This window comes from Theobroma cacao, chromosome 3 (genome assembly GCF_053813885.1).
Source record: "Theobroma cacao isolate CCN51 chromosome 3, ASM5381388v1, whole genome shotgun sequence".
Taxonomy (NCBI): Eukaryota; Viridiplantae; Streptophyta; class Magnoliopsida; order Malvales; family Malvaceae; genus Theobroma; species Theobroma cacao.
This window is the reverse complement of record NC_142641.1, coordinates 36,557,867-36,585,373: the sequence shown is the minus strand read 5'-3', so window position 1 is coordinate 36,585,373 and position 27,507 is coordinate 36,557,867. Positions and strand designations below refer to the sequence as shown.

Here is a 27,507-nt window from a genome sequence, read left to right as displayed (position 1 = left end):
TGCCCATCCATCTTTAATTCCCTTGTTTAAATTCCTTAATAGAAACGAAAAAAAAAAACACTTTAATATCAAGTCAAGTGTTTCACCTATAAACATTAGGCAATCACAACACCATTTAAAATCTTTAAATACAACGTCGTCCTTATAATATAGAGCCTAGCACAATAATGGAAGTAGTGTAGGGATATAATTTTACTGCCGGCGGGAACCGCAATTAATCCTATTAATAATCATCCATCCATTCCAAATTCCAATAATGTACAAGTCAAAAGCCCGTGTTTTCACGCTTCTGAATTGCGTCTGATACTCAACAACGCCTCCCATCTCTCACAGTATATCTCCTCCAGTACATCTCGGCTCCGTCGTTTCCCAACACTCTTGACACTCTCTCTAGAGTCGTAGACTCTCAACCCTAAAGTCTTTTCTTTTTCTCTGCTTTTATATTTTATGCACTGTTTTCCTTTTTTTCTCTCTTTCACTGCACAAACTTTCTAATCAGCAGAACAGAAAATCAGGAAAGAAAAATAAAAAGCGAGGGAAAAATCGGTCTGAGCAGAGCCACCATGAAAGTACCAGAAAACGACCCGATTTCTCTTTCGAATCATCTCTTGGCTTCCCTTTCGGAACAAATCCCAAACATCAACAATTTCAAAGGCAAATGGGCTTTGATCAAATCCAAGCTTTCTGGTCTCCAGGCTCAACTCGCTGACTTCTCCGACTTTCCCGCTTCTTCCTCTAACCCTCTCGCCGTCGACCTACTTTATTCCATCACCCAAACCTTGAACGACGCCGTCTCGCTTTCCCAGAAATGTCAGCTCGCCGATTTGACTGAGGGAAAACTCAAGACCCAGAGCGACATCGACGCCGTTTTGGCTAAACTAGATCGACATATCAAAGATAGCGAGATTTTGATTCGGAGTGGAGTGCTCCAAGACGGCGCCGTCTCAACTTCTTCGTCAAAGAAAGAAGCCGTACGAGTCGAGTCTAGAAACTTGATTACTCGGTTACAAATCGGAACCACCGAGTCTAAAAGCTCGGCCATGGACTCGCTTTTAGGATTACTCCAAGAGGACGACAAAAACGTGATGATAGCCGTGGCGCAGGGTGTGGTTCCCGTGCTCGTGCGCTTACTGGATTCGAGCTCTTTAGAAATGAAAGAAAAGACTGTCGCCGCCATCTCGAGGGTCTCAACGGTGGAGTCAAGCAAACACGTGTTGATCGCTGAAGGTCTGTTGCTTTTGAACCATCTGCTTCGAGTTCTTGAATCCGGAAGCGGTTTCGCAAAGGAAAAAGCTTGCATTGCTTTACAAGCTTTAAGTTTTTCAAAAGAAAACGCCAGAGCAATTGGTTCCAGAGGTGGGATTTCGTCTCTCTTAGAGATTTGCCAAGCTGGCACACCGGGTTCTCAAGCTTTTGCAGCCGGGGTTTTGAAAAACTTAGCTTCTGTTGATGAAATTAAAGAGAATTTTATTGAAGAAAACGCGGTTTTTGTTTTAATCGGGCTTGCTGCTTCAGGGACTGCCTTAGCACAAGAAAATTCGATTGGGTGTTTGTGTAATTTGGTTTCTGATGATGAAAATTTGAGGCTTTTGATCGTTAAGGAAGGTGGGATTGAATGTTTGAAGAATTTCTGGGATTCATCTCCAAACCCAAAAAGTCTTGAAGTTGCGGTTGAGTTAGTTAGGCGCTTAGCTTCTTGTTCCCCTATAGCAGAAGCTCTGGTTGCTGATGGTTTCGTTGCCAGGCTCGTGGCTGTTTTGAACTGTGGGGTTTTAGGGGTAAGAATTGCTGCTGCTAGAGCTGTTTATGAGCTTGGGTTTAACTCGAAAACAAGGAAAGAAATGGGTGAATGTGGTTGTACCGTGGCATTGATTAAAATGATGGACGGCAAGGCTGTTGAAGAAAAAGAAGCTGCTGCAATGGCACTGTCCACGCTCATGTTGTACGCCGGTAACAGAAAGGTTTTTCAAAAGGATGAAAGAGGAATAGTAAATGCGGTGCAGTTATTGGATCATTTGATACAGAATTTGGATAAAAAATACCCTGTTTTGATCTTGTCAGAGCTTGTACATTCTAAGAAATGTAGGAAGCAAATGGTTGCTGCTGGTGCTTGTGTGTACTTGCAGAAACTGGTTGAGATGAATGTTGAAGGGGCTAAGAAGCTATTGGAGAGTCTTGGTAGGGGTAAGATTTGGGGTGTTTTCGCCAGACCATAGCAACGGAAGATATCTACAAAATGGGGGCATTTAACTGTATGTACAATAGTTGTGTTTTTACTTTGATTTCTTGTTATTTTATTTAGTTTTCTTGTTCGTAGTGGATGTTGATTTGTTTAGAGTTAGAGTATATCTTTAGTGTAATTGCTTGTGGAGAAAACTTTCTTTTTAGTGTAGAGACATAATCTTGGTTTGGTGACCTAATTAGAGCGGTGTTCAATTTTTATTACCCAAAATTCAATGATTTCGCATTTTGCAGCTCTGTCATGTATGAACCTCATGTTTCTGTTTTTACGATTTTCTGGAGTTTTTATTGACTTCACAAAGAGGTTGTTGATGATGACTGAGTCCTAACTGAATTAAGTTATATTATATTGACTCTGCTAGCTGGTTGCTTTCTTTTCTCATTTCTTAGGTGTTTGATACACCAATTAACCATTTTCTGCCAGTGTAGGATGCTCAGAAATTTCAGTAAGAGTTTGCATCAGGGAAACTAAATTTTGGTTTTTTTTCATTCCACAAGGAGTAGCTCGTTTCACTGCTAGACATAGGCCTTACAGGAGTGAATTTGCTAATCATTGCAAGCCAATTTAGTGACTGTGTTTTGTGTGCAAGGATGTGGCTGCATTTGTTCTAAGTTTAGTCTCCGTCCATGTTCTCCAACCACTGCAAACTTCTACTGATCCTTGCCTAAACAGGCAAGCACTTCCTCTTTCCAGCTCTCTTCTAAATCTTCTGCTGTCAATATTCTGGGGTCCCAGAAGGATCTACTCCATCATTGTCAATCCTTCTCATTCAATTCCTGTATATAATTAGCAAAACTATATTATCACAGTTTATTTTGAAAAATAGTTTTGTTTAGTTCTTTGGATGTCTGGCTGATGTTATATCCATATAATGGTGGGTATAAACCACGTGCATTTGTTCTTGACCATGTGCATTTGTTCCATGTTACGCCTCTTTCGCAATCTTCTGCTGGCTGTTACCTTAACAGGTAAGCACCTACCTAAAGTTGTTTGCAAAATTGACTTAGCCCGTATATTGATGGATTCTTGTTGGATAAAAGGAAAAGGAAAGGGTCGGGAGAGGTTGTGAAACCTGCTTGGTTGAAACCTTCCTGCCTATGGCAAAGGGGCACGGAAATACACAGCTGTGTGTCTGGTGAACCGTAGAATTTGGTGATCCATTATATTTTATCTGTTTACATAGAGAATCTATCTTTTTTAATATTGAACCTTGTTGTAGAAGGAATGCTAAAAATTTATCAATGCCGACTTTAAGGAAAGAAAGAATAAACAATCATTTGGAGGAAAGTAGTAGTATTATGAACAGTGGGAAGAAAATGCACAAGCGTGCTTAGCTGTTCAAACTTAGAGATGAAGGATGGAGCAATTTGGGTTGTCGATATTGTATAGTATTATTGGATTAAAGGCCTGTGAAATGGCAAAGAGAGGGACGCCTTTGCCTTCTACGCCATGTGGAAACACTATAAGAGGATAGTTCAATAATCAATATGGATATGGTAATGGTTGGCGGAAAACAAAAAAAGGTCTTGAAGGAAGCTTCTGTGATATTAGCATACCAAGGGGTTCATTGCAAATTGAGACTAAGAAAAAGAGATTTCAAGTCACAGTTAGTCGCTCTTGCATAAGAACACAATAACAAGAGGAAAGCAAAAATATATTATAAGAATGAAAATAGTTACTTATAAGACCCATTGTATTAGAGGAATACTCTCATGTTGGGGATTGGAGAAGGTTACTTTAAATTATTATGTAAACAATTGTATTTGGTATTTACCAAAATCAACCCTACTTTTCTTAAATAAGCTAATAAACCAACTGAGGACTGATTCCTACCCTTGGTGGCATTTGTTGGACTTCAAAACATTGGTGCCTCTAACTTGGAGCCCTGCCCCAGGCCACGTTCTGTTCCACAAGCCCCAGCCCGCTTCTGAGAAGTACGAAAATCATAAATGAGTCTGGATCCTGAAAAGTGGGTTTGATGGAATTCACCCTGTCTTGTGCGTAAAAGATTGGGCTCTCCACATTTGTCATCCCTCTCGCACAGCCAGACCACCCCCCATGAAGATCAGGGAGATAGATGAGAGAATAAAACAAATAATGGAAGAAGTTACAAATACTTGAGCAGGCAATTTTCAACCATCTTTGTTTAGAAGAAAGGTGTTATTCTTTTTACCCAAGTTGCTGGTGAAATCAGGCGTTTATTTTCCTCTTTGGCTTTTAAAATTTAAAAAAATGAATTGAGGATGGCAATGTTCTCTACTTATTTATATGCATGTATGTATATGTATGGACGTCGAGAGTTTCCCTTTTTAATGTTGGGTAGCTAGCTAGGATAAAGGAGAAGAGTTGGGTTAGTAATCAATATAAAAAATTTTCTCAAACTTTTGTGATTATCAAGTTATGAAGCATGTATTAAATACTTTATAATGTGGAGAGTATCATAGAAGGGAAAAGAAACGGAAAAGGTCATCCTTGATAGCAAAAGTCGGGAGGAAGCTGGATGAGAGAGGCAAACTTTTCGTAGATCATCTTTCCATTTCAATCGCTTGGGGTGAGTGGAGTTACTTATCCAACCTTTTCTTTTTCCTTATTATTTATGTCAGTCACTAGTTTAGTAGCGTACCAAGTCTAAGCCTGACATTTCCTAGCTACTCAAACAATGGCCCACATATGGTATTCTTACAAATTATAGGTGTTGTGCCAAACTGGTTTCTAATTCCATATATTCCCCACTCTCTTATTAAGGAATTTAAAGCCATCCATCCATTTACTAAATTTCGAATTTCAAGATCAACATGTACCTACCATATCATCGTTGTATTTGTTACAACAGATGGCAAGGAAAGATAGTAAAAAGGAAAGTTTAATTAGTTTCCTTTCCCACTGAAGAGTAAACAAAGTTTGTAGAAATGCGAATTGAGTCATCGTCATGGTCGCCCGTCTCTCATCTCATCCGTCTGTCAACCCAAATTAAGGAGTTCTAAACCTTAATTTGTCTAGACTTGCTAGCGGAGATGATGGTAAGAACCAGCAAGCATAGGACTGACAGATAAGAGAATATCAAGGAAGCGGTCACCTTGTGGCAGAATTTGCCCAAACGGTCGCAGATTTGCAACCAACCAGCATGGATGTTACCGAAGCGGCCTACGTATCCGATTGCAGTCCCAGCCGCCACACCGGAAAGCGCCAGCGACATCATCAACTGCCATGGCCAAGCACCCGGAATATTAATTATCAAACATCTTGGTGAACAAAAACCTGTTGCTAAATATATTATTTTGTGGATTTGTATAAAGCCGACAATACCAAATCGTGCAGGAACAATAAGAAGTAGTTAGCAGGAGTCAGGCCACGGCGGCTGAAGAAGAACACAAACAACAAGGAGAGAACAGTGAAGCCACATGCAAAGGCATTTGCAAAGGCGAAGAACCTGAAAAAATGGAGGATTTAGCACTCGGGCAGTTTCACATACAACAAAAAAACGAGCTCTAAAATTTTGTAGCATGTATTTTATTTGTTATATTGAGTCTCTCCTTTTCTTACTTGAAAGCAGAAGAATAGCTATATCGAGCATCGAATGGTATGCCAAAAACCATAACTGTTTGCTTGGAAGTGAGCATCACCCATGTGGCAGCCAATGCGGTCGCAATCGCCACAATTCTCAAACAAATTTGTGCTCCAAGGACAAGTTTGTGTGTTTTGAGAGATGGGTTTTCTGGAAACTTGGCTTCAATGCTTTCCATTGCGTTGCAAGAAACAGAACAAAATACAGAGAAGAAAACAGGGAAGGTAAATGCTAAAGCAAATAGTAGACGTAACTGTTATAGGAAAACGGAAGTGAAGCTAAGGAGGGTATTTATAGAAGAAAGAAAGTGAGGAATCTTTCAATGTCACAACTCACAACTATAATATATTTGATGATCTGCTTAAGCGCCGAAAACGGTGGTGTCTCAACTTTCAGTCTAGAACACACATTTTTTTTTCTAAAAAAATAAAATAAATAAAGCTGGCTAAATTCTTGGAAATTGGGTACAGAGTTTGGACTGATAAGAGTTGCCACTAATATCGGCCATTAGCTGATTTTGACTGGCAAAATTTTCCTGGAAACAGGCTAAACATTCGGGTAGTGAGTGGACTAGGTTATCAATATCAGATACTACAGAGAGAAGACGTAAACATAATGAAAGCCTGTGATTTGGATTGTATGTAAAATCATTTTGAAACGTATTTGAGTGGTTTCTGGGGCAATGGACAATGCTGCTGTCCCATCATTTAATAAAAGCAAGCTTCTACAAACAAAGAACTTGTAACACATTTGGCAGTCTGGTACTCGGCATTGTTCTTTGCTTCATTTCACCCATTTGTTTTATTCAAAGAAAAAATGAAAAATTGAGGATTTGACTTGAACTCGGTAACTGATATCCCAGTCTTCCAGATGCTCTAAATACAACAAACTTTCTCTTGAGATCCATACAAAATCCTTAAATTATATTTGGCTGCATTTCATAAACGCTTTAGTGCGGAAAAAGAGGTCTAATTACTCACGACTTTACTACTAAGCATCTCTAAGCTTCCTCTACTTGAAGGTATACGCACCCACAAGGAAGTTTAAGAGCTTTCAGTGCCCTTACATGAGAAGTTAAATCTCTCTAATTATGGATTACGGAACTAATGCTAGTAGCATGTGAAGCTTAATTTTTATTTTTTATTTTTGATAAATCTGCCCCTTTTTTATTTTTTTTTCTTTTTTGAAATCTAAATTCTGTTTTACTTAAAAAAACATGATATCTCTGTCGATATTTTCTTTTTGTTTGTAAATATAACTAAGTATTTTATGAATATTTAAAATTTTCGAAATAAAAACTGCGAATTTGGTAATGATTGATAATATAAATGAAAATAAATAAATAAATAAATATATATATATATATATATTATTCACAATTGAATGTATACCTTCCATGCATCCATGAATTAATGTCTTCCATTCATTTGGAAAAAGAACATTAATTAAAACTGAAACTCTGAAAACTTGTTTCAACAGAAAAGAGGATATCTTCTTTCCAATTGATTTAACATGTTTCAGATAAAATAATATGCAAAATTTACCTTTGATCACTCTGCACATACTCCATATATGTATACCCAAAGTCGCCAGATTTCAATAGTTTAAAGTGTTGTAAAGAAATTGCTCAAATTCATGCAAATTTCATCTAATTTTCCAAGATTGCAGAAAAGAAGGCTGGCTTTTCCAGAAAGGAGATTGACACGACACGTCTCCAAGAGACTAGAAAACAAACCGGTAGTAATTGAGAAGGTCAGGCATTCACTTTCGGGTTATTTGTATACAAACTGTCTGCCTTTCCTTTTTTGCATAGGAGTACGTTCTGTTATAAGTAGCAGAAGTCCTTGTCAAGCAATCTCTCTTTCTTTCTATCTCTTTGTTTCTTGCTTATCAATAGTTGATTGTGTCTCGTTCAAATGACTTTTACTTGAGGTATCCTTAGCCTCATCTTTCTGCCATATACCCATCCTCTTCAAGTCTTAACTTGACGCATGCAAATGCAATTAGCTAATAGAAGCTTTCAAGTTATACCTTCCATAATCCATATCCGAACTGAACTAAATATATATATCTCCTTATTGTACCAAATCCAAACTGAACTAAGTTCAACCTTATCCTCCCGACAGTGGTTCGAGACAAGAAGTCTTAACTTCCATAATCCATATCCACTTGTTTTTCAAGATTTTGCTCCACGGATATTGTATTCACATATATCAATGATGTCCAAAATGCATGTTTATGAGGAATGTAGCATGGTCATATATTGTTTTGTCTGAAGATATGTATCACAACAATTCATAGAAAATGGACAGAACTCATCGTAGAAAATGGCCTAGCAAAAATATATATACTACCTAGGAACAGCTGCTAGCAAAATCTTCTATATAGGATCAGGTGTTTCACTGGTAATTATGTTGCTGGATCCTGATTAATTCTAATTAAATTGTGAATTATTAGTTTGATAAACCATATGTAGGACTCTTAATTGCAAGTGTTACTCGAGATTTTAAAGTCAAGTAGCACCAATCCTATAGTTTCTAGGAATCACTTTTGCTATCAATGTCATGGCTAACCATCTCTTAATTACACAGCCAACATCCCATAAAACTAGCATGGTTGGTATACTTTTCAGTCTTCATTTAGCCAATAAAAGCCCATGGAAATTCTGCCATTTTGGGGAAAATTTGCATCCTGTGAGAATTTAATTAAAAAAGTAGGTTTGAATCTTCCTTCTCCTCCGTTGAAAAAGAGAAGGGTTTCTGGTTGAGTTTTTCTTGACAGGATCTTTTCCCATGGGGCAGAATGAAGCAACTAGGACAATATGTAAAAGGTGATAAAGCTCCAAAAAGTTGCATGTAAATAATTTTGTTGACGATGGACCTAACCATGACCCTAAACGTCAACAGATGCAGGACAATGATGAGCGAAAAGGACAGTTGAAAACGATAATTCAATATGTCCAACAGCTGACTGGTCCATTACGAAATTTTGAGCCCAGAACGCGTTCATCCATAGACGGCAACAAGAGGTAACCTTTCACTGCTTTCACACCGTGAAACCAACAAAAATAAATAAAAGATATTTGAATTCAGCTGAGTTTCTTTTCGTCTACAAACTGAAAATTCCTAGCTAGACCCCACGTGGAGTAGATGTAAGGTTTAGTTACGAATAATAATGAACATTTGCTAGCGATAGACGTCTGTGTTTGGTTGGTGGATAGGGATTCCTTTTCCCAGAGGTAAGAGGCAATCTGCGAAACATGGTTCCCAGTTCTGACAGACTCCATCATCTGTTGCTATGCCAAACTGAGAGCTCTTTTCCACTTCATGGCCCATACCATTGCTCGAAATTGTCCAAAGTGAACATGGAAATTGAATGCCATGTCTATGGACGGGGAATCATTTTTAATTGAATTTGAGGAGGAAATTGTTTTGACCTAATTGGCTTGAAAGTAGGAAAAGTTGAATGAACGTGAGGAACTTGCCATCTGTGGGACAAGCTGCGGAGGAAAAGCTTTCCAGACTCATTTGTCTGGCTGTAGCTGTTTGAACGTCCATCCTCCTAAATTCTACAACTACTCCAAAGTTATTTTCAAGTTTGACTTATCCATTGCTGTTCTCCTTTCAAAAAAGATTAAAATACAAATTCAAAACACTATTTTTCTTATATCTATGTATAATAAAGAAAAAAATATTTTTTAAAATTATTTTGACACAATGATCAAATAAATTTGTAAAATATATAAGAAAATTCAAAAAAAAATTTATTAGGTTTAATTAAGTCTCTGTATTTATACTTTAGATTAAATACACTTTTATAATTAATGATTAACTAATTATCATTAATTAAAATATTACTTATCATTTTATATTCAGATAGTACTAACATGGCATTTGACGTAGAAGATAAAATATATCATGATATCAAGTCATAATCAATTATGATATATTAACATATCACGTTAATAACATGTAACATAAAAGAACAATTAACAAAACTTATTTGTTTCGAAATGAAAATATAAAAATTTGATTGAACACAATTAAAATATAAAGATTTATTTAATTTTTTTTAAATTTTTTAAAATATTATATCAAAATAATTGAAATAATTCAAGTCTGACTAAATGGTTATCAGATTTCAGACAAGAACACAGGATGTCAAATGGGAAGAACCAGCAAATAATCTGTTGCTGCTAGTAGGCCCCATGGTGGGTTTTTGATAAGAATGGACAAAGTCATTACTGATTGTGAAATCATGATACTCTTTCTTTCTCCCATTATCACAAGAAAGGATGTTCTTTGCACTGGTAAATTAATACTGTTAATTTTTGGCTTTGATCTATTGACAAGAACAAGAAGAGTGGGAAAAAAAAAAGATCATGATGATTCAATAAATGAAATTGTCTAATTATTGAATTATTCAAATATAAAAACAAAAATTATGTACAAAGAAATGGGGTTATTGCCCCCATCAGACTCAAACGGATAAATGAGAGAAACTGCATTTACAGATACGTACAGAAATGTTAACCGGCAGTTTAGGGAAGAGAACCCATGGGCCATTTTAGCTGCTGATGTCAAAGTACTTTGGATTTGATGGAAAATCATACTCCACATGTAACTGCAACGTAAATGTATCTCATTAGGCACAGTGAGAATCGAATTCAGGCTAGAGATCTCATCATCCATGAGCAAATTCATGTTCAGAAACAAATATAGAAGCATTAAGATTCCTCAACTCTGGTGATAGCAGCAGAAATGGATGTTTCGAGAAAACTTATATACTCAAATTCAAGAAATAAGGGAAGGTCTTTTATTGAGTGAGGGAAGCAATGCCTCCGCCGGATTCCTTTAGCCTTCATTGTTTATCAGACAAGATCATAGCATCACAAAACCTCAATCATCAGTCAATTAATTTCTTTCTGTGTAACAAATGGAGCCTATATGCTTAATGTTTAGCTGGATGGCTATCAGCAAAATCAGTAAGTCAATTCTAAGCTATTTTCTTCCAAATGTAAAACTTAAAGGAATATGTCAAAATCTTCTAAATCTTCACATTTTGATTGATGAAGATGGAAAACAGAAATTTGTCCTATATCCAATAAGGTACTGCAATGCATGCTGAAAACAAAATAAATGCCAGAAAACAAAATGAAGCTTGAAGCACTTAAGTAGTACTAGGACTGCACACACCCATGCACGCAATATTTATATACCTGACCCTCATCCGCATCTGAATGGCGCTGTGGGAAAACCACCCTCATATCACTATACAAGTAGAAGCGTCTCTCCCTGTCAATGTTCATGGTTCCCGCTGGCTCAGACAGAGGATCAGATTTGCACCTTCGGACAGACTTTGAACATTTCTTGGGGGAAGGGCACAAAAAACGGACATGAAGAGCATAGCGCAGAACACCAGTACCAATAGTATTCTCATTGACCCTTGATGAGCTATGTACAAATTTGTTTAAATTTACATTGCCAGCATTTAATGGGCTGTTGTCTTTGTCAGTTTGTATAAGTTCACTAATGTTCAAACCACTGGAATCATTGTCTAGGTTCCCAACACGTCCGGCAGTTTCACGTTCTATATCTTTCATATTCTGATCAGGATATCTGGTAGTATGAAATTTTCCGCTAAATGGAGAAGAATTATTTATATTCTGGATGGGAGATGCTTTGACATCATATTTAACCTCCGAACTTTGATGTCTTTCTTTCCCTGGTATATTAGTTGCGGCAGCAGGTGCCAAAGTAATCCTTTGGCGCAGAAATGTCTGTTGAAACATGCATAAAGTGCCAGCAAGAGAGAGAAGGGTCATTATAGAATATCAGTTAATAATAGCAAAGTTTTAATAATTCTGGAACTGACAATTACAAGGTTACGTATTTCTAATCCAGATATACCTTTGTACCAGCAGGCATGTCAGTCAGATCATAGTTACAAAGGAAGGTGTGAATGGGTGTCTTTTCTGGATTGCTTAACACCTGTGGATACCAATTCAGTCTGCAGTTATTCATGACTGTTGGACTATACAACCAACCAGTAACTGTTGTAAATATAAGCGTATATAATGACCCCTAGGCAACACTTATAAATTAGCAGTTAACAACATCAAATAGCATGCAATATACCTCTGAAAGGCAATGTGCCTAAAAACGCATACAGTATCACACAAAACTTAAAAGCATAAAACTGTGACTTCAAATCATTGAGGCATCATCAAATGGCCATTAACTGATAACATTTTGCAATAAAATGACAGATGTGGTGAATGATTGACGACAAAGGGGTTGCTGCTAAGCTAGCATTACCAATTGTATCCGCCCCTTCATGGGCACGCGAAGGCGGCGGTTTTCAGCTTGTGAATCATCCATGCTCAAGCTCCTTTTCATTTTTGAGCCCCTACACTTGTTTGTTGAGATATGCCTAGCAAGATCTATTGATGAATAATAGAGCAAGTAGTTATCTCCATCAACACTAGTTACTGTGAATGGAAGTTTCTGTGATTGTGGGGAGAAATTCCCCCCAGTGATACTGAGAACTGCGAGGAAGCCATCAATTTTCTGCATACAAGAAAAAATAAAAAAGTTAAAATTAATTGTTGGTCTAGGAGAAGTCTTGGGATCAAACATGAATAGCACCTTACATTACAAAAATTTTGCTAACCTGACTAACTTTTCCAGATAACAACCGACCAGTTAACAGTGACTCCTCAAATGAACCAACCAAGGACCTTCTGACAGAGTGTCCACTAAGACTTCTAACTAATTTGCCAGTTTTAGGACCAACGGCAGAGGTAAGCTCAGGAGAACATGGATCAAACCTATTCTGCAAATCTTCAAAATGACGAAATGATTTACTTGACAACCTAAAATCCTTATCTGTCTGTACTGATACCATTCCATTAAGAGACTGCTCCATATCCTTGAAGGTCATATAATCATCATCTAGTTTTTCTGCCACATCCCTGCATCCTTTAGCATGTTTTATTCTTTCAGTAAATTTTGGACCAAGAGGAGACAAAGACAAGGGAGGTGAGGCTGCCTTCTTAACGGGTATTGCTATAGCCAGTGTTTGGTACCTTTTTTTATTTGTTTCCCCGGAATAATTGAGCCCTGGGGTAGTAGGTACAAAATGATTGTCAGATTTCAGCTCCTTATTCTTTAGCAGAGGGCCATCAGAGAGGAACATTGAGTTTGCTCCACAATTATCATCTGGAGAATTCTTCCATTCTGGAAAACAAGATGTCGACCAGACTGCAGCGTCTAAAGAGCTAGAGTTGCCAATATGAGCCTTTTTATGCTCTTGTGACACATAAATACTGCAGTTCTCAGTTCCACTGCCAAAACCACTTTGGTTGATACCACCACCAATATCCAAAGCATCGCCATTAAATTCATCAGGGCAGAGCATTCCACTCAAAGGAGACAATAAGCGCTTCCTTGCTAGTGAGCCATTAGACTCAGCTGCATTACTGGTGATGCTGACAACAGTGGATGAAGTTTGGACTCCATTGAACACATCAACTGGAGAATGCAATGCCCTTGTTTCAAAACCAAGAATTCGAGGAACAGGTTTCTGAATATTATGTCCACTTTTATGGGCGAGCCAGCCATTTTGTTCCATAGTGCCAATCTTCAGCCTATAAATGTTGGATCTACCATCTTTATTCACATTCAAAGTCTCAGGATCCTTTGGATGCTCCCCTGTGGTTTTTCTTTGCAAATCTCCAAATGAAGAGCGTGGCAAATCCACCTGAATTCGATTTCCTAGGATTCCTCCCTGCACCCCTATTAAATCACAGCTGCTCACACCAACAATTCTGTGTGGGGTCTGCACAAATGTGCTCAGCGATGCAGCCACTTCCTCGGCAATACCACTGGAGGAAACTTGAGGCAAGCCCATTTTAAATATCCTCCTTTGAAATTTTAAAGAGAGCTCTTCTTTTAGTTATTTTATTATCAACTCTTGTGCACTGGATTCCTTATGTGCATTAATGCTTAACTTACTAAAGAAACAATGAAATTCATTTTGCCCGGTGTTTATCAAACTAATAAACTTTCACAGATGAAAAGAAGCAATCTTGGCTACTGCATTTGTAAATACATGGCATAAGTATCGTTATCTATAAACTAAATCCACCCCCATTTCAACAGCACCTATTTCACCGAATTGTGCAGCTGAATTCCCTATCTGAACAGAAGGGCAAATCACCATATCTACTTTCATCCTGGCAGCCTGGCAAGGAAAGAGAAATAGGTAGCTCTGGCTCAGGCTTTTCGATACTCCAATATACCATCCTGCAATAACATTCCAACAATCAACCAGTGATGGAAGAAAATGCGAGAATAGAGACTTTAATTTATATATATGGAATTTGTCACCTCCTATCTTGATTTCAAGCTTCTATAGACAAGAAGCTAAGAATAAACAGGAAATGGTCAGAATAAAATCTTTTACCATAAGGAACAATAGAGAAGTAGATACCCCCAAGAAGAGAAACTATTTTTTAATTTGACAAGAAGAGAAACAAGATCAATTCTGCTTGTCAAACTCCCAAACCCAGTTAGAACTGAAAAGCTTCAACGTTACTTGTACGCAACTCCAACAGAACAATAATTCAACAACAATGCAATCACCAGCAACATGATCAAAGCAATGTTAATAAGAAGAAATCTAAACCCCAAATCAGTTCCTCCACCCTTTACACAATCAGAAAGAGCATTCCTTGAAAGCACGGATTCTCTCGAAAGGAACTCTATTAAGCCACAACAAAACCCAATCATACTATTGGTTTAGATTATGTTGATTGCTTCCATTCAGATGAAGAGATTTATGACAATCAAAAACTTTCATCAATTTGACCAGATAAAAGAATCAGAAAGTATTCAATTCTTTCTTCTCTCCACCTTCTAGACCAATCAAATAAATGATCATTCAGAGCACTACACAGCTTCAAAAATCCAACTTTGAAGAAGATATGGAATCGAAAACTATAAAAGCCAAAACTTCAAAATTCCCATCTAAAATAAATGAAAAGCACATAACCGAAAAATCAATAAGAAAACGCACCAGTAAAGTTCCTGATCATCAAACATAAAAATGGAGCAGAACCCAGCTCAAAACTCAAACCAACCAATCTAAAACACAAAGAGACAGCAAAAGAATCAGAAACCCAAATCTCTTTTTCTTATTCCAAGAACCGCTTTTTCTTCTTCCTTCTCTTTCTACTCTCTTCAGCTCTCTTTGCGGCTCTTCGCATTTCCATGTAGAGGCTCTCTCTCTCTCTCTTACCTATCTGTCTTTCTATACCTGATATCTGTTTCTACAGCAATCTCTAATCGTAATCATTTTTCTTTTTCCTGTGTACAGTGTTGGTGAATTGTTCTAAGCCTCCCAAAATTGGAAAAAAAAAAAAAGAGAAAAGAAATGTGTGTCATCAGTTAACTGAAATTTTCTTGGCTGGCTATAATTTTTTTTTTCTTTAAAACCACATCTTGGCAAAACTCACATGCTCCTCTCCTTTTAGTTTTGGCTTTGGGTTTTTCTTATTAGGCGTTTTTGGTTCAAGTTGCGAGCTTGTGGCTCTCCTTTTTTTTTTTTTTTTTTTCTTACATGTCTTTATCTACGTTGTTTTCTTCGTGTTAGTTTAATGTCACGACGTGTCAACTTTGGATGCCAGCCTCCCTAGGCGGGCTCTACCTCTAGCTATACCGCCATTACGCCTTGGCTTAATCCTCCACTTCCTGTCTGCTACGTTTCCTTATGACTCCCGCGTTTTTATTTTTCCTTCTTTTGCTTTATGGGACAAGGTTTTAGCACTCTTCATTACTACAACAAAGCTAATGTGTACTGATACCATAAATTTTAGGTATAATATTCAAAATTTTTTTTTAATTTTTTAAAACATTTAAATAAATTTTTACTTTTTATTTTATTTAATTAAATTTATATATTTTTATTTTAAATTAAATAAATTTTTATAATTAATAATTAAATAATTATTATTAATCAAAATATCACTTGTTATTTTATATTAATATGATGCTAACATAACATTGATATGAAAAGTGATTATATCATCATATCATGTCATTATTTATTATAATATATCAACATAATACATCCATGTCATGTGATATATAATAACAATTGATAGTCTAACTAAATTAACCATATGTTATAAAAGATTATTTGATTTAAAATAAAAATATAAAAATTTATTTAATTCAAAATAAAAATACTAAGACTTGATTGAATGTAATAAAAAAATAAAAATTTATTTAAAATTTTTTAAATAATTAAGAGATTTTTTTAGATACTATACTTAAATTTAATAGCATATTAATCTTAAATTTTAACTAGTTTATAATCATATTCGGTAAGTACAACTTATATTATAATGTTTCATTATAGTTATTGAGAATCTTAAGTGTCACCAACTAATTTGGTTGGTAATTTTTTGTTTTGTAAAAAATTGTGTAATACAAGTGTAGATATTTAACTTCGATTATTAACTTATTATTTTTCTAAATTCAAAACTAAATATGTCAATTAGTAGGATACATGTTATTTTTGAAATATTTTATCTCGAATTTTATTATTTGATAAGATACGAGAACCCTATAAATACCAAATTAAATTTAAAATTATTAGCCAAATCAGTACCCAAACTCCCTAAACACTACTTGTTAAATACCTAAACCCATTAAATACTCGATTTTACTTTATTTATATATGTGGATACCCGATTAATTATTCGAACTCGAGTAAGAAATAAAACAGAAATCATTAGAAAAGCCTTGCTTCGATTGTCATTTTCTTTTAAAGGGAAAATTCTCTACCATTCTTCAAATAAATTTTAAAGGGAAAATTCTCTACGGACAATGTAAGGTGATGTATGGATGCATTAAGGCAAGAGTCCAAAGAACAATTAGCCATGCTGCCAAGTAAGGTAAAAGAATTAAGCTTATCTACGCTTGCTTTGATGAAAAGAGAGAGATAGTGCAAAGCATGTTTGGGAATGATTGATTCATTCATCATCATAAAATGTACAAAGGAGGGCCTTATATATAGAGTCTTTACAAAAGAATAAGAAAGGGATAAAAAAGCCTAACTAATATAATTAACCAACTAACTATCATTTAAAGAATGATTAACAGTGTCTTTGAATCAAGCTAAAGTAGTGCCGCTTTATTATTATGAAATGGTGCACTTCGTGCTTTTTTTCTTTTTTTGTCTGGTGACGAGACGGTGCTTTTCAACCTTATTCCCTTTGCTATTTACAAAGCAGCTTCAGTCCTTATATGCAGAGAGTCTGCTGTACTTATTTCATTGCTGCTTGAGTCCTTGTTCTTCATGATCTGAGTTGATGTTCTTGGTTGATACTCCCCCTTAAGAGGAACCATAAACGTTGTGAATGTTCATCTTGCATAATAATCTTTGAAACTGTCCAAGTTGCAAAGTCTTAGTGAATGCATCTACAACTTGTAATTCTGTTGGTACATAAATTGGTTCAATCATACCATTCAAAATCTTTCCTCAGATAAAATGACAGTCAATCTCTATATGTTTTGTATTTTTATGAAAAATTGGATTTCTGTTGTTATAGATGGATGACTGATTATCACAGTGAAGCTTTATTGTACCTTTGTGTTTAATTCCAAAATCATTAAGCAAGCTTTTTATCCAGATTACCTCACAACATGTGGTTGCCATTGATCTACTCTCTACTTTAGTTAAACTTCGAGCTACCACTTATTGTTTCTTGGATTCGAGCTTACTAGTAACTTTCCAATGAACACACAATAGCTAGTGATAGACTTGTTGGTATTAGGACAACCTGTCCAGTCACTATCACAATATACTAAAATCCTCAAATCAAATTTTGCTTTCATTAAAATCCCCTAACCAAGTGTTGTCTTTAAGTACTTTAGTACCTTACAAGTTGTTGTATAATGCTCATGTGTTGGCTTGTCCATGAACTGAGCTAAAGTTTGCATTGCATAGGATATGTCAGGCCTTGTAAATGCCAAATAAAGAAGCTTTCCAACCAACTGTCTATACTTTGAGGGATTTGCTAACTCATCTTCTTTGCTTACTTTTTTTAACTTTACATTGTAATCAATAGGTGTTGACACAAGCTTAGTTTTAAATGGGCCATGTTCTTCTAGCAAATCAAGTCTGTACTTTCTCTGACATATTGAAATTCCTTGTGGTGATCTTGTTATCTCAAAACCAAGGAAATATTTTATTGTGCCTAGATCCTTAAGCTAAAATTGTGAACTCAAGTGTTCCTTGACTACAGCTACAGCTTGAGCAGAGGTGTTGCCAATTAGAATGTCATCAACATATGTAAGCAAAGCTTCAAAATCACCATCAGTTGTGTTCATAATGAACAATGAATAGTCTGATAACGATTATTTGAATCCATAATGGATAATGGATGATGTCAATTTAGCATTCCATTGCCTTAAAGCTTGCTTGAACCCATACAAAGATTTGTGGAGTTTACATGATAACTTTGATCCATTATGATATTCCCTCTTAACTATATATCCCTCATGCAGCTCCATGAAAACTTCTTAATTTAAATCTCCATATAAAAATGCATTGTTTACATGTAGCTGAGTTAGCATCCAGTTGTTTACAGCTGCAAGTGCAAAGAAAATCCTCATTGTAGATTGTTTAGCCCCAAGGCTAAAGGTTTCTTAATAGTCAAAACCAACTACTTGACTGTACCCTTTGGTAACAATCTTGCTTTGTACCTTTCTACTTCACCTTTTTCATTCAACTTGGTCTTATACACCCATTTACAACCAACAGTGTGATAATTAACAAGTAATGGTACTACACTCCAAGTGTCATTTTCTTCCAAAGCTTTTAATTCAACTGCCATTGCATCTCTTCAGTGTGAATGAGTCATTGCTTGATGATAAGATGTAAAGTCTTGTATGTTTGACAATGATACAGTGAATGCTTTATGTTTTGGTGGCAGATTATGAAGAGAAATGAATTTGGATATAGGATGTGAGCTAACGATACTAGTATGAGAAGGTAGATATCTCTGATATGCTTCTAGGTACTTTGGTATGCTTTTCATTCTTATACTTCTCCTAATTGGCTGAATTGAATCAATGGTGTGGTTTGTTTTAGGTTGATTAGTACTGTCATTATCAGGCACACTACTACCAAGTGATGAATTTTGAGAAATTTCATCATTTATTGATGTGGAAAGCTGTTCTACAGTTGGTGAAGACTCATTAGGACACAATTCAACTTGAGTTTGGTCAAGGAAATGTGAATTTGCAAGATTTGAATCAAAAATGTCAAAAAAAGTAACATGTATACTACGTGTTTGATGAAATGTAATATCTTATTTGTCATGCTTTAAAGAGTGGAAAGGAAAAGGATCCTCATGAAAAACATCTCTGGATACTAGTACTTTTTGTGCTTTAAGATCATATATTTTGTACCCTTTGACATGGTTTGGATGCCCTATAAAAACACACTTACTAGCTCTGTTATTAAACTTCTTCTATGCTGTGTTTGTGTGGAAACAAACATAAACATCTTAATACGTTGAAGTGGTTGAATGAAGGAGGCTTTTTGAAAAGTATTTCATATGGTGACTTGTTTTATAAAACTCTGGTTGGTACTCTATTTATTATATGTATAGTAGTTAAAACTGCATCCCTCTAGAAGCTAAGTGGAACATTTGACTAAATTCTTAAAGCTTTTGCCACAGCTAGAATATGTTGGTGTTTTCTTTCCACAACACCATTATGTTGTGGTGTACCAATGCAGGATAGTTGATGAACAATTCCATTTTTATTGTAAAAATCAATGAATTCAAATTTTTTACCATTGTCTGATCTCAAACACTTTATAAAATTATCAAATGGATTTTGAACAAGGTTAGTGAAAACAAGTATAATTGATGAAACTTCTAACTTGTTTTTCGTCAAATATATCCAAGTAAAACATGAGAAATCATCTACAATAGTTAAAAAATATCTATTACCATTTAAAGTAAGAACTTCGTATGGTCCCTATATGTCCATGTGAACTATTCAAAAGCTGCTTTGATGTTTTGAATATGAACTGGGAATGACCGTCTCTTTTGCTTTGCCATTGGACAAATTTCACACAACAAATCACTTGAACAATTAATTTCTAGAAAACTTTGATGCAATACGGTAATTCTTTCCATTGAAGCATGCCCCAATCTAAAATGTCAAACATCAAAATTTGTGTATCTTGGCTTGGAGGAATTTATAAAAAAGACAAAAGATTCTTAACAAAGTTTTTAAAACAAAAATGAGAGAAGTCTTGTTCACCTTGGTTATCCTGCATTAGATAGAGGCCTGAAGACACCCTAGTAAACCCAATCACTCTCCATGATGGAAGGTCCTAAATAACACAATATGTGTCAATGGAAAAAAGGCATGAACTCTTTGACTTGGTTAATTCATTCACTAACATGAGATTAAAATTAAAACTAGGAACACATAGAATATTTTTAAGTATCGACAAAGGTGTTATCCTAACAGTTCCTATGTGAGTAACAGGAACTTCACCATTGTTTGGCAAGTGTATAAATTGATTATTTATTGGTTTAGCTAAAATGAATCTGTCTAAAGAGTGATAAATGTGGTTTGTAGCACCAAAGTCCATGATCCAACTATCTTGTTTAATTACAAGGTTACTTACATGTTTTTTTTTTTTAAGTAATTATTGACATGTTTTAAACTATATGGTAAGTTATTTGGAGTAATGAAACATGGATAATTGGAGACAATACCTGCAAAAGCAAAGTTGATCAAAGATGGTTTGTGTTGAGGACTATTTGGTGAAGAGATTTTACCATCATTGCAAGTGATCCCATTCTCACTAAAGAGCTCCATTGAGTTTGTTGACTTGTTGTTTGATTGCTGACAATTGGGACATAGGATCATTGCCAACGAATTCATCACCCTATTTTGACTATATTCCTGACAATTGACTGTAATTCATGTTTGTAACATTATTTGCCATAGCTTTCCCTTTCTTGAAGTTTGTCTTAGTTTTAGTGAAATTGAAATCTTCAGGAAATCCAACCAACCTATAGCATTTCTCCTTGTTGTCACCTTTTTTGCCACAATGTGTACATTGTAAGTCTTTTGTAGCCTTCTTGCTTGCCTCACTGACAATCAACATAGTAAATGATTTTAAGGTAGGTAATGCTTGAACGATCGAAGTTCTTTGAGTTTCCTCCCTTAAAACCAAGCTATAGCCTTTATCTAAACTTCGTATAGGATCTATAAGAATGATTTGTAACCTCATGGCAGAAAAAGTCATTCAGATTATTTAAAATTGAAATACCATGTCTTTATGATATTGATCAATGTATCTTTTCAAACGATTGCATTGCATTTACCACATTCACAATATGGTAAGGGTCCAAAGCTTCTCAACTCTTCCCAAACTCCTTTAAGTTCTATAAAGTAAGCATCAACAGTCTTTGACCCCTGTGTTATGCTCCCTAATGTGTATTGCAAGTTACAAACTCTAATGTCATCAGACTAAGAAAATTTTTGCTTAAGTGTATTCCAGGTCTCCATTGCAGAATCCATATAAAATATTGTCGATGCTATAGGTTGTGTGGTAGATTCTAGAAGCTATGCCACCAACAAATTGTTACATTGGATCTAGAAAGGGTAAATAGGGTATAAACCTTATCTTATTTTTAATTGACAACGCTAATAGAAATGATCGACCTTAAGCAACATAATTGTTTGTGGTTAGTTTGGGAATGATCACAACTGATCATGAGTGATCAATGTAATGCAAGTATTATGAGGATTGTGGATCTGCAATGAGAGATACTTGTGATCTTAATTCAGTAGAAGTTTGTGAGACTTGAGATCTCAATTCAGTCGACTCTGACATGATTCACTAAGAAATATGTAGATCAAAGTGTAAAAGAAGAGATGACTCAACTTATTGAAGAGTTGAAGAAGGATGATTGATGAAGGAAGGCTATAACAAACTGAGCAACTACTATGATCTCCCAAATCTACCTTTGCAGAACCTTTAATGGCTTTGATGCCATGATGAAAAGAGAGAGATATTGTAAAGAATGTTTGGGAATGATTAATTCATTCATCATCAGAAAATGTACAAAGGAGGGCCTTATTTACAGAGTCTTTACAAAAGAATAGGAAATGGACAAAAGAGCCTACCTAACTAACATAATTAACCAACTAACTATCACTTAAAGAATTATTAACAGTAACTTTGAATCAAGCTAAAACGATGTCGCTCTTCTATTAATGAAACGGTGCACTTTATGTTTCTTCTCTTCTTTCTTTTGTCTTGTGACGAGATAGTGCGTTTCAACCTTATTCCTTTTGCTATTTACTAAGCAACTTCAGTCATTCTATGCAAAGAGTCTTTTATACTTATTTCACTACAGCTTGACTCTTTATTCTTCATGATCTGAGTTGATGTTCTTGGTTGATATGCTTTAAGGTAACTTAAGAAAGAGATCAAATTGTGGCAATCAAATTTACAATTTTGGGTTTTTGGTGAGGGGAATGGAAAAAGAGAAAAGTTGAAGAGGAATGGGAAAGCTAAAGGAAGAGACAGACAATAGAAGAGAAACGACGAGCAATAGCTTTGGCAAAGTGAAAAAGATTGGACTTTGTTATTGGTAAGGGTTAGAGAATAGAACAAATATATTTATTTATTGATAGTTTGATAAAATAAATTAAATTTACTCCATTATCAATATTCTAAATTATTCTCCTCCCCCAAGTTTAAATCCCTCTTTTTACAAAATTTTGATATTAATTATAAATATTATAATATAAAATATATTTAACTAAGTTTAGAGTCAAAGGGATGATATCTCAACTCAAAATGAGCAGTAAATTTTCTATTCAAACTTATTTCAAAACCTAATATAAGATATCTGAACACACGTAATCTAATTAGATATTCTCAAGTAATCAAAAATAACATACCCATTGTCATCTCTATTCAAAACAATATCTTTATAATTCATCATCGATAAATTTGAATTTTTAAGTATCGACAAACAATGATATTAAATTTTATCATTTAAAAGTATATTTATTTAGATTGAAAATTCATATTTTTTAAGATATATCAAGAAAAAAATTTAATATTTTAAATATATTATCATGCGGTGGTTTTTAGATTTTATTTTCAAAAAGGATTGTAGTTTGCCTTTTAAAAAAAAAAATTGAAGTTACTGTTATGGTTTTGAGAAGTTTAAAAATACTTTAACCGATTGGAGAGGATAAAATTACCGCTAAGATTTGGCGCAAATAAAACAGCTGCCGTTAATTTTCTTTCTCACTTTTTTTTTTTTATTCTGCTCAACAAAAGGGCAGGAGGAGAAAAGAAAAAATAAACGTATTTAAAGGGGGCCAGAGGGAGTAAAGACTAAAGACTAAAGAGAAACGCTTTAATTATTCTTTGGCTCTTCCCTTTTCCCATTTCAATTTGGTGGCCTCTTTTTTTCCTCTTCTCCCTTATTATTATTGGGTTTAGGGTTTGATAGAGAACGAAAATTGAAAAGATGATAGACTTTGCTCGAGTGCAAAAGGAGCTACAAGAATGTAGCAGAGAAAAAGACACTTCGGGCATTAAGGTCTCTCCTAAATCAGACAATCTTGCTCGCTTGACTGGCATCATTCCTGGCCCTCTCGGCACTCCCTATGAAGGAGGCTCCTTTGAAATCGATATCACATTGCCTGGTAATTTACAATTCAAATCTTTTATCTTGCTCAATTTCATCTTGTTCATTACATTAACTTTCATGGGTTTGTTTTGGTTTCTGGTAAGATGTCTTATTTTTTGTTTAAAAGTGAAAACCTTTATTTATTTATTTATTTTTGAGTTGAGAATTGGGCTGAGGGTATTGGGTTTTTTTATGGGAAAGATTTTTTTTTTTTTGGTTTAGCTTTTCAGAAAAAGGATGAAATTATTATCCAGGTTTTGATTTTCAACTGAGCTTATATTATGAAGTGGGGAAGTTAAGCTTTGCATATAAAGTGATAAAGGATTGTTTTTTGACTGGAATGTACGTAAATACTATCAATTGGCTGATAGTTTAAGGAGATTTAGCTGTGTTTGAAATAGAACGGATAATTGATTACTGATCTTTGTTTGTGATTGGTTTCTATTTTGCAGATGGGTATCCGTTTGAGCCTCCCAAAATGAAGTTTGTGACCAAAGTTTGGTAGGAAAAATATGCATCGTCTTATTTTATCTGCATTTTTTTTTTTCATCTGTTAATTGCGCATGACAGTCAAACTGGTTTTAGTGTATTACAATGTGCCTGAGCTTGATGCACCGATAAAGGCTGTACTTTATTATGGCATAAGGGGAGTGCAGAAGACTTGGTTCATTGCTCTTATGCAAGTTGTGGTCCCAATCCTAGTTTCTAGGTTCTGTTTTTCTTGATCAATTCTTGCTGTGCATTGGTCCCTTATGACTTGGTTGGATGAAACTATCCATGATTAACACATTCATTTATCTTTTTTTGGTGATGAAATAATTTGATGAACCTTGACTTGGGGATCTAACCCTGACTATGCACAATTGTTTATTTCTCTCTTTCTCTTACTCATTGCATAGCTAAAACTGATTGAACCCTTTTTTGTATTTGAAATTCATGGTTTTGTGTTGTAGTAATACATTAGGTTTGCATCAAAGTTGTTTCTTCTCTCTTTTCCCGTCATTTATGCAGTAAGCACTTTAGATAACCTGTATAAAGGGTTTCCAGTCTTTTACTGCCTGATAGGTATGCCTGAAAGGAGAAATGGAAAAACAAAATGTATAATGTTGCTGATTTCATGCTGTTGAAACTACTTTGAGTTATTGGAAAAGGCTGTTGGCTTTGTTTTCCCCTTGAATATGTTTTGTATTTAAATTTTCAGATGCAAAACTTTGTTGACTGTGACATAACCAAGATGTTGAGTGTAAGGTTTTATGGTTTTTTCTACAGTTTTTGTATGTTGATTAAATTTGGCATAATACTTAAAAAATCCCTGAACTATCCAGGAAAATTCAAATAAACCCTTAATCAAGTTCTTATACTTTTATTTTAGACTAAATTGGCACTTATGACTAACAGTTGACTAACTGTCATTAGTCAAAGTGTCACATGTCATTTTATGTCTTGTGGTGTTGACTTAGCATGCTGACTTGTCGTAGTAGATGGTGATGTGGTTTGCTAATGTGACATAATGACATAGCCATGTGGCATTTTCACCCTCCACCTTAGTGTCACGTGGGTATAAAGATGACAAGTGGCATTTTAACGAATTGCAATTAGTCAACATTTAATTATAAGGGCTTTTTTTATTCAAAATGAAAGTATAGAGGCTTGATTAAACTTAATGGAAGAATAAACGTTTATTTGAATTATCTTAAATAATTCAAGAGAGCATTATGCGATTAAATTTTATGTTTGAAATGATATTCTGCCTTTAGGAGTCCGTGTCTAGCAAATTATACATATTGTGCGTGATACATGAGCATAAAATGGCAAGTGATCAATTGTTTTCTGACGGTGATTAATTGAAACTTCCTTGTGCTCTGTTACCCACCAAAGGCACCCGAACATTAGCAGTCAGAGTGGGGCGATATGCCTGGATATCTTGAAGGACCAGTGGAGCCCTGCGCTCACTCTTAAGACGGCTCTTCTTTCTGTTCAAGCTTTGCTTTCTGCACCTGAACCTGATGATCCTCAAGATGCTGTAGTAGCACAACAGGTTTGGTTTCTTGGATGGGTTTTCTATATGCTTCTTAACCAAAAAATCTCTTCTTTGTTTCTTTCTATTGGCTCTATTTGAAAGTGCAATACTTTGTAGATTATTATGCCTATGTATGCTGTCAGTCCAGCTTTAATGCCTCTTTTTTAATCATTTGCGGTGAAGTTTTTATCACTCTAGTTATTGACTTCTTTTTTCCCTAAATAATGCAGTATCTTAGAGAATATCAGACTTTTGTTGGTACAGCTCGTTACTGGACAGAAAGTTTTGCCAAGGCCTCTTCTTTAGGCCTTGAGGAAAAGGTTTGTATTCCTTGTGTATCTACATATTCATTGAAGCAAACCAATATTTTCTTACTAAGTATGCTCTTAGCAAACTCAGAGGCGGCATCATTTTTAACAGTAGACATTTGCCCTGTAGCAGACACATTCTTTCAATTGTTCTTGGTAACAGGTCCTTGTTGACAATCTTAAGTTTTAATGAGCTAAATTTGCTAATCTAGAATTCGATGGGTTCAGGTGCAACGACTTGTGGAAATGGGTTTTGCTGTTGGTTTGGTGAGAAGTACTCTAGAGGCTGTTGGTGGTGATGAAAACCTGGCTCTTGAAAAGCTTTTATCCAGCTGATCTGTGCTGGAGCTGCCAATTGTTCCTACTTTAAGTTATTTTTCACTGACCTGGTGAATCTGAACACAATACAATGACAAAAAGGATTATATCTGAATATAAGCTGTTTATTTAGTTGAAGATATGATTCCATAAAGTTCAACTTTCTCGTGGACTGTGCTTATTAGCTTTTGCTGGACATGTATGTTCTACTTGCAATTTGTTGATTAGCAGCTTCCTTGTGCTGAGGAGCTGCTAGTGGTGGCTCTCTTGAAGATTACTTATATGATAACTTTGTCTGATCAATTAATGACTTGGTGAAAAAGATAGCAGTTATTGAACCTTGGAATGAGGTAAATTTCTGAAATTGTACTGGCAAAGAATGGTGAGGATTGAAGTTCAATGAGGAACTTTTCTTGTTTGTACATGCATATCTGTAATCTATACTACTAACATCTACGTAAAAACTGGGTTGGAAACCTGTGTGTGATAGCCACGTGGCAGCTTCCAACTCAGCTGTGTTTTTAATTTGTCCAAGTTACGTCCAAAACATTGTCGTAGTGGACCTTAAGGAGGGAATGCGAGAAAGAAAGAGGGAAGGAAAGGGAGAGAAGAAGAGAACCGGGAACGTCAGGCGTACAGGGAGGAGGATGCACTAGAGAGAGAGAGAGAGAGAGAGAGGAGGGAATGGGTGTTTTGTGCTCCCTCCACCACCGGCAACCAGACCCCCTTTGCCATTCTTACTTTTGCACAAAACCTCAACAATTCTTTGCCCAAAACTCAAGGACTTTTGTAACTGGGAGAGAAGAACAAGTAAGAGGTGGCATGGGAGAGGAGAACACAAGCCCTGGTAAGTGGAAATTATAATAATTCGGAAGGATTCAAAACCATTTTCAGCGTTCAGTATATAGTAATATCATCCCTATCTCTCTGAAGGATGAGGATTTGAGGTTGATGTACGTGAACCTGCCATTTAAGGCAAAATCAAAGGAGAATGTGCAGCGTTGACAAAAATATACTCCGCTATCACAATCAGGTTCCAGCAGGTAAAATTGCATTCGTTAGCTCCTCCATGCTTCAAATTTGATTGCCAAACACTGGCTATGCTCAATCACCTTGAAGCAACGTTATCCGTAGCAGCCATCCTTGCTCGAGTGCCAATGTCTCTGTATTACTTGGAATTGCACCGTCAACTTGTTTCTCTTCCTCAAAATTATGTTGCCTTCCATTCCCAGTTCGTTGACTTGCACAGTGGATATTGCATGATACGCTGTTAAATGAGGTGTACAGCGGACAGACATG

The 27,507-nt window shown here is 35.6% G+C and overlaps 4 protein-coding genes across 4 annotated transcripts; 2 read left to right on the top strand and 2 right to left on the bottom strand.

Moving 5' to 3' along the window:
* Positions 1–255: 255 nt before the first annotated feature.
* LOC18605178 (ARM repeat superfamily protein) lies at positions 256–2,452 on the top strand. The gene has a single exon (XM_018118011.2). The coding sequence runs from the start codon at positions 564–566 to the stop codon at positions 2,214–2,216; it is 1,653 nt and encodes a 550-aa protein (XP_017973500.2). The 5' UTR covers positions 256–563; the 3' UTR covers positions 2,217–2,452.
* A 2,576-nt stretch (positions 2,453–5,028) lies between these two features.
* On the bottom strand, positions 5,029–6,101 carry LOC18605177 (CASP-like protein 1F1). The gene is made up of 3 exons (XM_007038030.3): positions 5,786–6,101; positions 5,549–5,672; positions 5,029–5,444 (listed from the first exon to the last, which is right to left on the bottom strand). The coding sequence occupies exons 1-3, from the start codon at positions 5,983–5,985 to the stop codon at positions 5,223–5,225; spliced, it is 546 nt and encodes a 181-aa protein (XP_007038092.1). The 5' UTR covers positions 5,986–6,101; the 3' UTR covers positions 5,029–5,222.
* A 4,069-nt stretch (positions 6,102–10,170) lies between these two features.
* On the bottom strand, positions 10,171–15,310 carry LOC18605175 (uncharacterized). Its single transcript, XM_007038028.3, has 6 exons — positions 14,886–15,310; positions 12,480–14,113; positions 12,125–12,376; positions 11,717–11,797; positions 11,026–11,586; positions 10,171–10,430 (listed from the first exon to the last, which is right to left on the bottom strand). Exons 2-6 carry the CDS (start codon positions 13,716–13,718, stop codon positions 10,374–10,376), a joined length of 2,190 nt encoding a protein of 729 aa, XP_007038090.3. The 5' UTR covers positions 13,719–14,113; positions 14,886–15,310; the 3' UTR covers positions 10,171–10,373.
* Positions 15,311–23,259: 7,949 nt separating this feature from the next.
* Positions 23,260–26,346, top strand: UBC27 (ubiquitin-conjugating enzyme 27). The gene is made up of 5 exons (XM_007038027.3): positions 23,260–23,578; positions 24,015–24,063; positions 25,441–25,600; positions 25,813–25,902; positions 26,119–26,346. The coding sequence occupies exons 1-5, from the start codon at positions 23,401–23,403 to the stop codon at positions 26,224–26,226; spliced, it is 585 nt and encodes a 194-aa protein (XP_007038089.1). The 5' UTR covers positions 23,260–23,400; the 3' UTR covers positions 26,227–26,346.
* Positions 26,347–27,507: the final 1,161 nt, after the last annotated feature.